A 17,687-nucleotide genomic window follows, 5' to 3' on the forward strand; every position below is an offset into this window, starting at 1 on the left:
TGTTGGTTTTGGGATATACTCACCCCTTCCTACTAGTCATGCCTCGCCTCACGGTGCCACCATTACATGCCAGACTATGCCACTACATGCCAGACTGTGCCCCATTACATGCCAGACTGTGCCCCATTACATGCCAGACTGTGCCCTTACCTTATCCTAAGACATGCAGAATTGCGGCCGTACGTTTTTTCAAAAGCCGCGCCTCCTACATCTTCTGTTCCGTGATAGGCGGAACATTCAGCTTCCCAGGAGGCACTGTGTTCAGTATTCGCCTATCATGGAGGCCCTCTCGTCCGATAGGCGGACGCTAAACACAGGACGAGAGGGCCTCTGTGATAGGCAGACACTAAACACAGTGTCTCCTGGGAAGCTGAGTGTTCCGCCTATCACGGAACAGAAGACGTAGGAGGCGCGGCTTTTTAAAAAACGTACAGCCGCGATTCTGCATGTCTTAGCATAAGGTAAGTTTAGGTTACTGGCGTATAAGACGACCCCCGACTTTTAAGAAGATTTTAAGGGGTTAGAAAGTCATCTTATACGCCGGAAAATACGATTATATATATATATATATATATTACAGGGCTCAAAATTTCAAGTCCTGAGCTACTAGCCAAGCCTCAAGGGTTACTCGCCAACAGTTACCCCAACCAACCCCTACCATGCCCCACCCTAAACACGCCCTCATAAATCTCATAAAATTACACTTAAATGTTTTATGCAGAATTAAGTTCTAAAAATAAATATTAACAACTTTATCTGTGCCCACCAATGCAGCCTGCCCGTATCCGCCGATGCAGCCTGCCGTGTCCACCGATGCAGCCTGTGCCCATCATGCTGCCTACCAGTGACCATCATGCTGCCTACCTGTGACCATCATGCAGGGGAACAGAGAAGAGGAAGTTGATTACCGGGTGGATGATGAGCGCACGAGGAACACCACAGCTTTCATTTCAAATGCTGTGTATTCCCGCCACTCGCCGTCACATACAGCCCCGCCCCCTAGCCTGAGGGAACTTTGATACACGTCACTCTTGATTGGATCACACGGCAATTGAAATGAAAGCCGCGAGAGATGTTCCCTGCGCTCTGATGATCCGGCCGAGTGCTCTCCTCTCTTCCCCTCCACCACGAGCACTGGGAGAAGAAGGACTCCCATACAACCCCGCATGCCGGCAATGCTCGCCCCCCCCCCAGCTTCCCAGGCAGCCTTTCCTCGCCAGCCCTCAAAATCCAAAATGTGAGCAGGCAAGTGGAATTTTTGAGGGCTGCTGTAAAGAGCTTACAATCCAAGGAAAGGACACTGTGAAATTTGCACTATTCCCGCATCATCAGTCAGTGCGGACTGGGGAATCAGCAATTGTCTTCTCTTGGCGGGGGATTGATCAACTTGGTACATTCCGCCTGCCCATAAATGGTCAAATCGCGAGACCGGTCACTGCTGCATCCCCTCTGATTGTGCAGGATGACTAGTCTTGTCACCATTTGTGACCTTTCCATGAGGCCAAGTTCACAATATTGCATGTTCGGGGACGCTGGGACAATCACGTGCCATGTGCAACAAGCAAGAGAAACGTGTCGCTGCTTAACAGATGCATGGGGGCGCCATCAATTTTTAACAGGACCCCCACGCATCAGCAAAAAGCCTGCATTTGTGCGCATGCACGCGATTCCCTGCAGCATTATTTTTAAAAAGGGTCCCTCTTTTTTGGGGGACCCCATTAAAATACATGGACTGTCCTACCCGCAGAACACAGCCGCACAAGTGTGAGCTCAAACCTAATATTCTGTGAGCTCACACCCTGGCGTCATGGGTTCAGCACGGCTGTTCTTTATAGCAACACATGTAGGAATAGATGGAAATTCTACCAGAAGTTATCTCTTCATACAGGACAGCCTCCTAAATATACAGCAGCCATTTCCATCCAATATGTGTGGCCCCATACTTCTCTCTTCTCACCTGATCAATCACACTCTCCAATCCACTCATTCCAACTGCTTCCTCCATGCTCCGACCACGCTCCACCCACAGCCTGCCAGCAAAGGGGCGGGGTCTGCCCAAACCTAACACATGCTTGAGCAAAGATAGTCTGGCTGTCGGCTAAGGCCTGCGTTGCGGCGTGAGACCATGGATACGCACTAATGAGCGTCTGTTGTGCCAACATTCTGCTGGCAGATCAGGCGCTCATTGTTTCTGCACCTAGACGTGAGGATACGGGGCGGGGGCACAGCTACAGACGCCTCCCCAGGGTCAGCGTGTGTATTGCTCGTTCTCACACACAGCCCCGCCTCCTCCTAACCCCGCGCCTGTATGCTGGTCCAATGCTGGGATGCATTCTGTCTTACAGGCGCGGGGTTAGGAGGCGGGGCTGTGTGTGAGAACGAGCAGAGCAAAGTTAAATGTTATGCTATACCGCTCGGTGATACCGCGGTCCTCCTCCACCTCCATGCACTGTGCCATAGGCGATCACTGGGAGAACAGCTCCCGATCAACAACGGTCGCCGGCGGTGCTGGCCCCACTTCTGCCAGGCAGCCCAGCTCCTCGCCACACCTCGTTTTCCACTCGCAAAATGCGAGTAGACGAGTGGAAAATTTGAGGTCTGTATGTATATATATATATATATATATATATATATATATATGAATATATATATATATATATAACTTCAAGACCAAAGGGCCCACAGGGAGAAAAAAAACTGAGCTGCTGAGTGCAGGGAGAGGGGTTGTACATAGAGGGACCGCCCTGGTGGTACTGTACAGTTTACAGTTCTATTGACAAACTAACAATGTTTCTGCCTAGTCCTCTCCTGAAAGAAGGCTAATACCCTACTGTCAAGAATAAGCTGCTGTGTCCGTCCATGAACACAAGAGAAATATGCAGATTGCTACCCAATATACATAAGTGATATTTAGCAATGTTTTAAAGTACTTACAGTTGGTAAAGCTTTAAAAATGTTAAATCTGAACATAACTTAAGTAGTTATTATTAAAGTGTGTGTTCACGTTTTCAGAAAAAAAAAGAAGAAGAAAAAAAGGTGAACACCCTGCACCCTCCACACTCATCAAGTCCCTGCTGCACTTACAATGCCTTGAAAAAAAAAAAAAAAGTATTCATACCCCTTGAAATTTTCCACATTTTGTCAGGTTACAACCAAAAATGTTTTACTGGTATTTTATGTGATAAACCAAACAAAGTGGCACATGTTGTGGAAATTTCAAGATGTATTTAATATGTATTGTCATAATGGCACCCAGTCTTAGTACTGCCACAACCCGCTCTAAATAGAGCTGACTGGGGCAGTCTGAGGCTGGTTGAATCTCGTCTGGTAGTAGAAAATGTCTTGAGGTTGGAGTGTGAGGTTTGCAGGGTGGGCGCATGTCCGCCGGCGAGGGGCCCTTTGTGCATTTAGCACCGACGATCGTTGAGGAGGGGATGCGCGAACTCCACAAGCAAACTAGTGGTTATGGACAGATGTGCGCTCTTATCTGGGTCATGTCTGATCAGCATGGGTTAGGATTCGTAGCGTACGCCTGTAAGGGTATAATCTGGATATGCATTATTCTATGGAATGGCGCAGATTAAGGATTCTATCAGTGATTAATATGAGCGCTTGTGATAGTTTCTGGAGTCAGGGGAGGCACATGCACTCCCTGCCCAGACACGCCCATAAGACTTTAGCCAGCATTGTATGTATTTCTATTTATTGTATTGTATTATATTCTATTCGTGTATTCTATGGGACTTCCTGTCAGAAGGAATGTCCTTATATGGTGTTTGCTGTGTCAAGGGGACATCCTGTGATGACCACTTCTATGGGGGAGGTGATCAACTGGTGGAGTGATCACTTCCTGTTTGTGTGAATAAAATGAGCTGTGCTAAGCCATGATGGCAATGATGGAGATGATGGTGACTTGAGAACAAGCTGGTGTGATGAATGAACGTAGGGAGGGGTGGTGGCGCTGCCCTACCTACAACTGGACACAGCAAGAATTGTGAACAGTAACCCAAATGGGTATGAGGTAACGTGTAATAGTCTAGTGGTCAATACAGTAAGTGAAAGCAGACCTGTGTTCCGACAAAATATTATGGTGATAATACAATATTGAATAGAATGCCCCACCACATATATATATTATGGGGTGAAGGTAGGTAAGAATATCACTAGTAGGCTATAAAAATAGCCTGTGTGGGTTCCACTGTGCTATAAATACAAATAATACTAGTAAGGTACGTAAAAATTATACATGTGGCAAAAAGGATGAGCGTGTGACAAAAATGCAAAGTTGTGGTACTTGTAAATAAATATGTATTGTGATAGTCCAATTTTATGTATATATAGTACAGAAAAAATATAGTCCAGCAATATATATGCAGTGAAAAAAACTTATTGCAACAAAAATATGAAAAAGGCCATCCAGGGAGTGGTAAAGTCCGTGCTGTTAAAGGTGCACCTGTGAAGGTGAGTGCTCAGGTATACAGTAGTGGAACTTGCACGCAGTGGTCACGGTGCTCCCCCTTATGGGTCCCCACTTACCAGAGGCACTAACCCCTGCAGGGGTAAAGTGCAAGTAGTCAGCCTCGGACGGCTCAATGGTCTCCCGTAGTTCCTCAGTTGTACTTGGGACCTCCTAGATGTAATAGTGGTGTTTTATCCGGATCCAAGGTAAGTGGTTGTTTTAAAAGCCAGCAGCCCTCCGGAGAAAAAAACACACTGACATAGCGTGGTATGTTGGAATAAGTGCTTGGTTTATTAGCACTCACAAAAGCATGCAGGGTACATCAAAAATATAATAAAAGAATGAACATAAAAATATATTAGAGCGGGGGTGGTTGCTCTAAGGGATAAAAGTTTTAAAAGCAAAAATATGAATGTGGAGCAGCTAACAGCCTGTTAGCATAGCTCCGTCGCTGCACTGGGTGAGACAGGAAGTATCGGCTATCGCCTGGGACCGGCGTGCGTTCCACTGATACTCAAGCTAAAAACCGGAAGTGCGTGCGTGTGTGCGTGTATCCGCTTTACGCGCGTTTCGTCATATTACGTCTTCAGAAGCGGGTCCCAAGTACAACTGAGGAACTACGGGAGACCATTGAGCCGTCCGAGGCTGACTACTTGCACTTTACCCCTGCAGGGGTTAGTGCCTCTGGTAAGTGGGGACCCATAAGGGGGAGCACCGTGACCACTGCGTGCAAGTTCCACTACTGTATACCTGAGCACTCACCTTCACAGGTGCACCTTTAACAGCACGGACTTTACCACTCCCTGGATGGCCTTTTTCATATTTTTGTTGCAATAAGTTTTTTTCACTGCATATATATTGCTGGACTATATTTTTTCTGTACTATATATACATAAAATTGGACTATCACAATACATATTTATTTACAAGTACCACAACTTTGCATTTTTGTCACACGCTCATCCTTTTTGTCACATGTATAATTTTTACGTACCTTACTAGTATTATTTGTATTTATAGCACAGTGGAACCCACACAGGCTATTTTTATAGCCTACTAGTGATATTCTTACCTACCTTCACCCCATAATATATATATGTGGTGGGGCATTCTATTCAATATTGTATTATCACCATAATATTTTGTCGGAACACAGGTCTGCTTTCACTTACTGTATTGACCACTAGACTATTACACGTTACCTCATACCCATTTGGGTTACTGTTCACAATTCTTGCTGTGTCCAGTTGTAGGTAGGGCAGCGCCACCACCCCTCCCTACGTTCATTTATTCTTTTACTATCCCCTATGGGGATTTGTTTTTGGGGGGCTGCAGCCTGATTATTGATTATTGATTATTTTGATTATTTTGATTTTCTGATTATTTTGATTATTTTACTCATCGCTTTTTCCGGATTTGATTAGAAACTTGTCTAGTATCCACTGCCATTTATATTAGCCTGGCCAGATCCTAAGCGCGGATTAACCCCTATCTTACTAAGCTGGTGTGATGGTCTGCTACTAAATGAATGGCAGGGAATATATGGTGAGTGAATTTATTTAGCTTACAGATGGCTTATTTCATTAAGACAAATTCTGTGCTTTTTAGCACAGGGCAAAATGGCGGTGTGCTCTGCATACAGCTTATTTTGCCACCACACACAAAATTGTGAAGTGGAAAAAAAAAAGGATAAATGGTTTTCCATTTTTTTTTACAAATAAATATCTTAAAAGGGTGGTCTGCAGTTGTATTCAAGCCCCCTTTAGCCGGATACCCCTAACTAAAATCTAGTGGAACCAAGTGCTTTCAGAATTCACCAGATTAGTAAATCGAGTCCACCTGTGTGTAATTTAATCTCAGAATAAAATACAGCTGTGCTGTGAAGCCCGCAGAGGTTTGTTAGAAAACCTTAATTGAACAAACCACATCATAAAGGCCAAAAAACACACCAGAGTGCACAAATCTGACCTTTATGGAAGCGTGCAAGAAGAAAGCCATTGTTAAAAAAAAGCCATAAGATGTTCCGTTTGCAGTTTGCGAGAAGCCATGTGGGGGGAAACAGCAAACATGAAGCTGTGCTGGTCACATACTGTAAGATCAAAATGTTACTTTTTGGCCTAACAGCAAAATGCTGTGTGTGGCAGAAAACCAACATTGCACATCATTCTGAACACACCAGCCCCACCATGAAACATGGTGGTGGCAGCATCATGTGGTGGGGAAGCTTTTCTTCAGTAGGGACAGGGAAGCTAGTTAAGAGTTGACAGGAAGATGGATGGATTCTGCAAAAAGATTTAAACTGGAGCTAAGGTTTACCTTCCATTAGGACAATGCCTCAACATACAGCCAGAGCTACAATGGAATGGTTTACATCAAAGCATATTCATGTGTTAGAATGGCCCAGTCACAGTCCTGAACTAAATCCAATTGAGAAACTGTGGCAAGAATTGAAAATTGCTGTTCATAGACGCTCTCCATCCAATCTGACAAAGCTTGAGCCATTTTGCAAAAATTTAATTCTACATTTGCAAAGCTGGTAGAGACATACCAAAAAGACTTGCAGCTGTAATTGCAGCGAAAGGTGGTTCTACAAAGTTTTTACTTAGGAAGGCTGAATACAAATGCACGCCACACTTTTCAGATACTGTTTGTTCACTAAGGTTCTCTAACAAACCTCTGAGGGCTTCACAGAACAGCTGTAAATTACACACAAGTGGACTCTATTTACCAATTAGGTGACTTCTGAAGGCAATTGATTCCAATAGATTTTAGTTAGGGGTATCAGAGTATAGGGGGCTTGAATGCAAATGCACGCCACACTTTTCACATATTTGTAAAGAAAAAAAAAAAAAAATTGGAAAACCATTTATAATTTTCCTTCTACTTCCCAATTATGTGACACTTTGTGTTGGTCAATCCCATGAAATACATTTACGTTTTTGGTTGTAACATGTGGAAAATTTCAAGGGGTATGAATACTTTTTCAAGGCACTGTACTTTCATGGGTAATTAGTTGTCAGTTCGCATGCAGCCAGTGTTGTGATCTGGTGATAACAAGTCCCCAGCTTTTCTTCCCCTTCCTTCTGTAGAGCTTCTGGGATGGATTAGAGTAATTCTGATTGGTCAGCTCCAGAATGTGACTAACTACTCACTTGCTTGTATGGCCTCTACGCACAGGTGATCCTTGGAGAACATCTAAGTTACCACTAAGGAGATGGTACAAACCAAATGGACCTTCAGGATGTGACTGTTGCATCAAACTATTTAGTAAAATTGAACCTAATAAGGTGTTAAAAAAACAAATTAGTATATTCTAGCAAATTATGCAAAAACAAACTATGCATATAAACAGAGTACCTTTCATAAATGAAAGCTGAATGCCAGGCAGATACAGGACACAAACTAATGCTGCTCTGTAATCAGTAATATATCAGTAAATGTATTTTAAAACCGTTTTTCATTTTAATTTTTAAATCAAAAATGCTTTTCCAAATACAAATATCGCTTCATCTCCATTACATGGCAATTGCTAGTTACAGAAGATCACTAGGAAGGAAGATGCAGTTCACAGGAACTGACAAGGACACTGCATTTCTGATAAGATTAACTGGTACTTTCTGTATTTGCTGAAAACGTTCTCAGCTTGAAACAAACAAACAAAAACAAAGGATTATAGGCTGCAATGTATTGCCATTTTGCTCGACTTTAGTTATTTTTAAGTACCCGAATTAGACTTGTGATCAACTAGGAAAAAAACCTCTATTGGGGTAAGTCTCTGGACTGAAGCAAACATCTGAGTTTTGTTACTTTATCTTTTAATGAGCAATGGGTAACTCCCCTTTTTTGGGGGAAAATAATGCTTTTTATGGATAGCAGAGCCTGGCGGGGGGAACGTTCATCCCCAATGCGCACTGGTCCCCGACCGACTGCGGCGACCGATACTCCTTTTTTCTTTCCTATTTTTAGTTTCTTAATTTTCCATTTTCTGTCTCTTCTCTACCCTCCCCCCTCAGTCTAGCATTTGCTTTTTCTTTTGTTATGACTTTGCTTGTAACAACTTATGGTACACTGTGGGCAAGACCCTATATTTTTGGTTGACTTTACTAGACAGATGACGGCCCATAGGTTGTCCTGAGGACTTCCATATCTGTGCCTTTACTTTCTAATAAAAATATTATGGAACAAAAAAAAATAGCATACAGGCAGGTGCCCGAGTTACAAACATCTGACTTACAAAAAAGACTCATACTTACAAAGACAACACAGACAGCAAAACAAATGATCCAAAAAACGTAAACAAAATAAAAAAAATTGGGTTGGAGTCACACTTACATTTTTTTACCTGTTTCAACTTGCATACAAAAGAACTTGCACACAAGAACAAACCTAAAGAACCTATCTTGTTTGTAACCCGGGATGTGCCTGCATACAATTCCTATACAAGTCATATTGCTATTGAATATTATTAAAAATTACCTTTCCAATTAATCTGTACAGGATGAGTTCTTGGATCGTTCCCTCTAAGCATCTATAATGTTTATGTGTTCTTATTGTTATGAACACCTGAGAAATGTATGTGCCCTTCTATGTGACATTTTTTACAATTTTTATTTACTTACTTTCAATAAAAACACTGAAAAATAAAAATTTTATTTTCAAATCTGAAGTGCTGCAATTTTCTGTAAAATGCAATATGTCAACCTGAAGGTATTCTGTACACAGATGGTTTACAGAACGTCCCCCAGCAAAGTGTGATTGGCTCACTAATTTTTCCAGATATCTAACAGATACAAATCAGATTTCGCGTATCCCCTGCAATAAAAATGTTGATTTTGGTAAGATATTCCCAAAGGGAAATCCCATCTAAAGGGGATGCAGACCTTGCCACTTTCCTCAGAGCCCTGCAGGTGCAGCAGCCGATTGATAATTATAAAACCACTCCCATACAGATTTACTCCGCACATGGACACAGGCAAACAGCTATTTCTTCAGAACAAAAAAAGTAGGAATCTGCAACAAAGTTTGTTAAAATCCCTGCAATGTACAGGAAAACCTTGGCTTGAGAGCGTTTTGCAAGACAAGCAACACTTTTTTTTATAAATTTTGCTTTGATATACAAGCGATGTCTTGATATAAGTGTAGCGTCATGTCACAACTGAGTATAAAAAAAAAAAGAGGATCCTCCAAGTGTAGCTATATGGTTACATTTAATGAAGGTACAACATTTAGCAACTTATTGCTACACTTAGAGGTGCCTCTCTTTTATACCCTGTAAAAAAAATGCTTTGATATACAAGTGCTTTGGATTACAAGCATGTTTCTGAAAACAAATTATGCTTGCAAACCAAGGTTTTACTGTACATATCACCCAGAAGGGTATGTTTTTTTTTCTCTCAACAAAAGTGGAGTTACTCTTTTTTTTATCTTATGTGGAAGGTGTGGGGGGTGGTGGCGCTGTCTCAACTGGAGGCTATACGTACCAGAAAATTGGTACTAAATGAACTTTTATCAGACCCAATGGGGCTACCTCAAATAGGTCTAGGTGTGGAAAAAGGTAAAAGTGCCTCAGTGAAGTGCTCAGAGAGAACCCGAGCACTATGCTATATAACAGAGTGGTGTATTATACAAAATATGACTAACAATCAAAATATCATGGGTCCATAACATAACAATAATACAATGAAGTGCAACTGATATATGTGTATATGTATAAGTATATAAATATGTAAAGCGGCCTCGCCGCTGGCAATCAAAGCCGGTGTACAACAATCAAGTGCAATGGGCTAAGTGTACACAGAGATTCCAGATCCACAGTCCAGTGAAATCATCTGAGGGTACACAGAAGTACCAAATAAATAATCCAGTGGAAAAAAATCCAGTGAACAAATTGTAAATGTTCCAGTGAACAAAATGTAAATATACGCAATCAAGTGTACAAAAAGTGTACGAAAAATAAATTAAGGTATACAAAAAATACAAAAAATAATAATAAATTGATTAGTGGTCCATAGGTGTTAAACTATGTAAATACACAAAGTAAGCATATGGTAGTTCGTGACTATGTGCATCCAATCACAGTGTGTTCACAGTCAGCATTTCATGTGACTTCTCGCAGTGGTCCGGTGCTCCCCCTTTGGGCCCCCACTCACCAGAGGCACTCACCCCTGCAGGGGTAAAGTGCATAAAATGATGATTTCCAGATACCTCGCCTTTTCGGGTTGTCCGGATGTATTTTGCTGGTGTGGTCAATACCGGGCCTTGTTGATGTTCAACTTCCTCCAAGGGGAAAAAATAAAAAGGGACTTCTCATAGGGTAGTAGTTCCAAACAGGGGTAGTTTTATTAATGGTACCGCCGCGATGCTGGCATGTACCAAAGTAAAATGTATATACAAGATTAAAAATTATAAAAAGTCATCAAACTGGGAAAAAGATTCCGATTCAAAATAATAAAAAGCAAGATGAGAGCAGGTAGGCAGCTAGTCTCCCAGCACAGCACTTGTGACCAGTTGGAGCGATCCACGCCAGCCTGAGGAACGGCGTGCGTTCCACCGTGTGATCAGCTGTGGTCCACTGGTTATCCCGGAAGTGCGTGCCGGCTTGCGTGTGTCCGGACACACGCAAGCCGGCACGCACTTCCGGGATAACCAGTGGACCACAGCTGATCACACGGTGGAACGCACGCCGTTCCTCAGGCTGGCGTGGATCGCTCCAACTGGTCACAAGTGCTGTGCTGGGAGACTAGCTGCCTACCTGCTCTCATCTTGCTTTTTATTATTTTGAATCGGAATCTTTTTCCCAGTTTGATGACTTTTTATAATTTTTAATCTTGTATATACATTTTACTTTGGTACATGCCAGCATCGCGGCGGTACCATTAATAAAACTACCCCTGTTTGGAACTACTACCCTATGAGAAGTCCCTTTTTATTTTTTCCCCTTGGAGGAAGTTGAACATCAACAAGGCCCGGTATTGACCACACCAGCAAAATACATCCGGACAACCCGAAAAGGCGAGGTATCTGGAAATCATCATTTTATGCACTTTACCCCTGCAGGGGTGAGTGCCTCTGGTGAGTGGGGGCCCAAAGGGGGAGCACCGGACCACTGCGAGAAGTCACATGAAATGCTGACTGTGAACACACTGTGATTGGATGCACATAGTCACGAACTACCATATGCTTACTTTGTGTATTTACATAGTTTAACACCTATGGACCACTAATCAATTTATTATTATTTTTTGTATTTTTTGTATACCTTAATTTATTTTTCGTACACTTTTTGTACACTTGATTGCGTATATTTACATTTTGTTCACTGGAACATTTACAATTTGTTCACTGGATTTTTTTCCACTGGATTATTTATTTGGTACTTCTGTGTACCCTCAGATGATTTCACTGGACTGTGGATCTGGAATCTCTGTGTACACTTAGCCCATTGCACTTGATTGTTGTACACCGGCTTTGATTGCCAGCGGCGAGGCCGCTTTACATATTTATATACTTATACATATACACATATATCAGTTGCACTTCATTGTATTATTGTTATGTTATGGACCCATGATATTTTGATTGTTAGTCATATTTTGTATAATACACCACTCTGTTATATAGCATAGTGCTCGGGTTCTCTCTGAGCACTTCACTGAGGCACTTTTACCTTTTTCCACACCTAGACCTATTTGAGGTAGCCCCATTGGGTCTGATAAAAGTTCATTTAGTACCAATTTTCTGGTACGTATAGCCTCCAGTTGAGACAGCGCCACCACCCCCCACACCTTCCACATATTCTCTCTGTGTCCCCTAGGGGATTACATACCGGGGGGGCTGCAGTCTCATTCTCTACACATATATATATATATATATATATTCCCCATTCTCTGATTTTCATTTATACCCACATCCCATTCTTTGCCATTTATCTCCATCTACTGGTTCTCTAAGCGCGGTTCCCCACTTTACTTTATTCTTTTTTTTATCTTGTTATTTTTCGATACAGTTCTGGACTTCTACTTAATCACTTCATATTTCACATGTGTGGCATTTGGGATTTTATTTAGGACTTCTTTTTAATTTGCATTATTGCAATTTGCGGTCTTAAATCTACTTTCAGTATAAATAGAACATCTTGGGGTGATCTCGAACAGTTGCCAACACCCCTGATAGACAGGAAATTGTGGAGAAACCCCCGAAATGAGGCTTTTTAGGCAACAATATTGGAAGTAGTCAAAGTAGTACAAAATTGGTATTTTTTAATGTTCAAAAAAAAGGGAGAGAAGGAAAATAAACATATATCACACAGAAATATTTAAAAACAATACATGAGGGTGTATCAGTAGAAAACAGAGTCCATAATACAATTACAAGGCCCTACGCGTTTTGGATTTCCCTTCTTCAGGGGCCGAAGTATATGAAGTCAAAGGTATTTTGACATTGCTGGACGTCAGCGGTGCAGTCGGCACGTCTTTGTGGTCTTACAAAGTGTTTGCTCCATATCTGAGCTATTTTGCTCCTTACTGACCCCTCTGGCCAATCCTATATGACACCCATCTGTAATTATAGGTATGCAGTGTTTTTACACACTAATAATTTCTTTTTTGATAATTATATTTAATACTTTATTTTTAGTTACCCTCTCCTTTTATTTTATGGACACGTAATAATATTATTACCATACGCTACTTTGTGACTACTGTGCCCGAGGTTTTGCTTTATTGCGATTCAAGACTGCCAGCGTCTTTTCCTCTTATTTCCATCTTGAGGAATCTTTCTGCGTCCTGTTAGCGGTGTCTCTTTCTGGGGTGTGCAAGGTTGATCAAGCGTCCTGAGTGAAAAGTGTTCAAAATACCTTTGACTTCATATACTTCGGCCCCTGAAGAAGGGAAATCCGAAACGCGTAGGGCCTTGTAATTGCATTATGGACTCTGTTTTCTACTGATACACCCTCATGTATTGTTTTTAAATATTTCTGTGTGATATATGTTTATTTTCCTTCTCTCCCTTTTTTTTGAACATTAAAAAAAAACAATGTTGTACTACTTTGACTACTTCCAATATTGTTGCCTAAAAAGCCCCACTTTGAGGGTTTCTCCACAATTTTAAATCTACTTTCATGTTTGTGTGTGTCACTTCTATTTGATTGATGACCATGTATACAATCTACAACACTACTTACATTTTTTTTGTTTACATAACAGTTAACCACTGTTTGTTGTTACTAAAGCCAAATGGTAGCTAATGCAACATTTTACCACAATATTATACCACTGCCTCTGGTAGCTGATGCAATAGTTTCATACAAATTGAAGGGATCATTGAAAGGTAAAACAACTTAAAAATGTAAAGCAATAAAAAAAATAAAAAATAAAACGCAGAAACCAATTTATATATTTGTGTTTTTTGACTGACCACTTACACACCTTGAGTGTTCATCCTCTGCATACCGCAAGACCTGGAAAATACTTTTGCTTGCTTAATTGTTGCATAGGACACTTCAATCTCTATAAAATAAAATTCAAACAAAACAGAAGCCAGTTTTTTTTTTTTACCGATCGTAACTATCAAATATGATTTTTGACTTGCTGTAAACTTATTTTCTTGGAGCATTTTACTATACCCAGAAGGAGTATTCAGGAATACAGTTATGCTGCTGCTTTTAGAATACTTAACACTGGCAATAAAGGCTGAAATTACAGTCCAGTATAACCCCCCTCCCAGTTACAGCATGCCTCAGTTTTCTTAGCAAGCAATAGTAGCAGTGGATCATAACAGGGTGGAGGGACCCGTGTCCCGCAATGTATTCCAAGAAAAGGATTTTACACTAATCCAAAAATCCCGTTTTCTTAATTGTACATTACAATACACAAGAGTTTTTGAAACACATGGATATCCAAAAACAGTTTAACAGAGGTGGCAGAATAAAAAAAACAAACAGACTTATAAGAACAAACACGGTGGCTCAATCAAGTTGCCTGAAGAACCTTATGAACAAAGCCAGCATTAATATGTGAGCAGAACACTAGGTCACAGGCTTTCAAATCTGAGAAAAGGCTACCTGGTGCTGAAAAGATCATGAAGAACTGATTTAGTGGCGTGCACCTTTACCGGAAAAGGGAGAACCTTGCCCTTGAGGTCATAGACGTGAACGATAAGCCGCCAAATCCACCAAGAGATGGTGGAATGAGAACCAGGCTGTCCAATACGGGGACTATCAGGAATGACAAACAGAATCAAACTGTTAAAGGAAGCTGTAGCTGAGAGATCAACTCAAAAGGAATGTACCACATACAGGCAATGAAGGGAAATCTCATTAGGATGTTTAGGAGCAGGACAGAGTCCTGGTTAATGTGTAACGAAAAAGCCACTTTAGGAAGAAAAGAGGCCTTGGGCCTCAAAATAACCTTGTCCCTTTGTAGCACAAAAAGGGTCAAGTAGATCAGGATAAAACTGCCCCCTCCCCCACAGTGTCAGCAAAGCCTCTACTTGAAAGGCTACAGGATCTCTCATCTGGAGAAAAACCAGCTTAGTATGTTGTTGAACCTGGAGGCCAGAAGGTCCATATACAGCATCCTCAAACGCCAACAAAGATCTTGAAAACGCCTCAGGCTGAGAAGATCATTCTCCGGAGTCTAGACAATAACGGAGGAAGTCCAGATGCCAGATCCAGATGGATTTCCTTCAGAAAAGGAAAAAGCCGGAGGTGGACACGGACAGAACGAGGAGCACACAGGGGGGCTAATCGTGGACGATCGGTGCAGCGGTGGGGGGAGGTACAAGCACCGATCTCCCTGTATAGCTTTCAATAAAGCATCTGACAGCCACAGGTGGGAGATGAGGAGAAGCGGCCGTCAGATGCTTGCTGCACCGATAATCTGTGAGGCTGCTCGCCCCCCCCTCCCACTACTTTGAGGGTGCCTGGCCCGATACAACAGGTATCGGATTAGGCATCAGAGCATTTGCAAGAGTACTGATACTCATGCAAATGCTTGGAATCAGCACGGATACTAGTATCGGTGCAACCCAATTGGTAAAATTAAGAGTTGCCTATACAGAATTTTAAGCACCTTAGTTTGGTGGGCAGGCGCAATTGGGCATGCGCCATTTTAAAGTGTGACATGTTAAGTATCCATTTACTTGCGTAACAATCTTTTACAAAAAATTGGGTATTATATTGTGTTTGTGTGCAATAAAATTAATTAAAGCATATTTGTTCCAAAACAATTGCATTTTAAAAACCGATACGCAAATACCGCGTGACATCAACAATTGCAAAACCCAGAATTTTATTCTACAAGGCATCTGCTAAAAAAATGATGTACAATGCTTGGGGGTTTTAAGTAATTTTGTAGCAAACAAATGTAGATTTTTACAAGTAGGTGAGAAGTGTCAGAATTGGTCCAGTAGGCAAGTGGATAAGACAGCGGACAAAATTAAGTATTTGATGCAAATTGAACTCCAAGGGTGGCAGGTCAAGTATTTGAAGGGAATTCTCTTGATGTCTGACCCCATTGTGGTCTAAAAAGTGATTCAGAAGATATAATCTAATCCAGTTGGGAACAAGGTGTTATTAATGATGGGAGTGACTGGTACGTGAGTGAACTTAAGGGGATATAATTTGCATGTCATATCCCACATTAGAAGGGAATGGGAGAGTAGCAGTATAGCTCTGCAACAGTTGAAAGGAAGCCACATAAGGAGATCTATGGGCCGAGGAGACCCCGATGGGGATTCAATCGTGACTCAATTAGGTTTGTAGGAGGATGCCTAAATTTGAAGTAGCTGAGCTAATTGAGCTGTTCTGTAGTATCGCAGTAGGTAAAAAACACTCAAGCCCCCTGAGGATTTATGGGCATATAATGTTTTGCGGTACACCCTGCAAACCCTAGGTCCCCAAATGAATTTAAAAATGCTAGATTGAAGCTTCTTCAGTTAGGATGAAGACATTGGGATGGGCAGCGTGTGTGATCTCTAAAGTGAGTTTAATGCCCAAGGAAGGTGGGGCCTGAGGTTGTCAAGTGAAAGGATAGGAAGCCTGAAGAGATGTTAGAGTCTGATCTGGACATTAAGGGCTTCCATTTTACACGGGTTAATACAGGGGGACAGATACCGCACCGAATCCCTGTAAAAGCTGTAAAAGATTAGGAGGAGGAGTGGTGACAGGAGAAGTCAAAAATAACAACAAAAGAATAGTGCACATTTGTGTTTCCCACCTGCACACTGTACACCCAAGATATTGGGGTTCTGTGGGATCGCTGTAGCCAACCTTTCGATAGCAATTACGAATAAGGTTGATAACGGCCAACCCTGTCTAGTGCCAGTTTGTATTGTTATCGAGTCAATTGATGGTTATGGAGGCCATAAGATTAGAATATAGGGTACTTAGCAAATGAAAGAATATAGGACCGAAGTTCCATTGCTGTAATATAGCAAAGAGTTTGCCAGGACAGAGAGTAAAAGGCTTTATGGAGATTAAGAGAAATTTACATTCCCATTCGGAACCCATTCCATTCAGATCGCAACAGCATGATGATTTTTAGCGCCCATCATATTTGGTCTCCTGCCTGATGCCTCAGAACGAAGGATCATACTACTTCTTTTGAAACCCTCTTCTATAGGTTATTGCTGGGCAAAATGCTTGGGAGGAACAAAGACATTTTCTGGATTAGACATCACCATACAGGACCAGGTGCAATTGGGAATGCCTTGGACTTTAGAATCACTTTAAGGAAGGAGGAGTACTGCAGCTCAGGCAGCAGGCAGTGATCCTGGCTGTCGGTGTCATGTACTATTAGAGGAGGCACTGCAGGACCCCCGGGCCTTGTTTTTTTTTTTTTCATTCTTTTTATTTTTGGTAGGTGACAGAACAGGTAAACAACAGTTACAATACATAGAGCACCGTGCAGAACATGTATAGCAATAGATATTTCCAATAAATTTGAAACTGGCAGTTTAAAGTACAGTCATAATATGGAACAGTACAATGAGAATGGCTCTGGCATACAATACAGTAATCAAAGTCACCTGCAAGGTGAACCTACAAAAAGGCCCACTAAAAGGAGGTTCTTAATGTTGAGGGAAGGAATGAGGTGCAAACGGGATAGGAGCATCCTATTTCGCTGCCTGTGTGTGTGTGGGGGGGGGGGGGGGGGGGGATCTTCGGCCAGGAGGTCTTTCTAGGATGAGGAAAATAGGATTTTTATAACAGCTTACCTGTAAAATCCTT

At 41.8% G+C, this 17,687-nt stretch overlaps 1 protein-coding gene across 2 annotated transcripts in view; it reads right to left on the bottom strand.

Annotated features, from left to right (window-relative positions):
• The window catches only part of LOC120945484 (ATR interacting protein), a 292,609-nt gene that overhangs the window by 113,088 nt on the left and 161,834 nt on the right, over positions 1 to 17,687 (bottom strand). The window contains exons 7-8 of one of the 2 annotated variants that reach the window (XM_040359653.1): positions 13,885 to 13,965; positions 7,612 to 7,738 (exon numbers count right to left, since the gene is read on the bottom strand). In XM_040359653.1, the coding sequence (XP_040215587.1) occupies positions 7,612 to 7,738; positions 13,885 to 13,965 (208 nt within the window). The remainder of the gene's footprint in view (positions 1 to 7,611; positions 7,739 to 13,884; positions 13,966 to 17,687) is intronic. The other variant, XM_040359654.1, reaches the window with a different exon arrangement.

The sequence above is a fragment of the Rana temporaria genome, chromosome 7, assembly GCF_905171775.1.
Source record: "Rana temporaria chromosome 7, aRanTem1.1, whole genome shotgun sequence".
Taxonomy (NCBI): domain Eukaryota; kingdom Metazoa; phylum Chordata; class Amphibia; order Anura; family Ranidae; genus Rana; species Rana temporaria.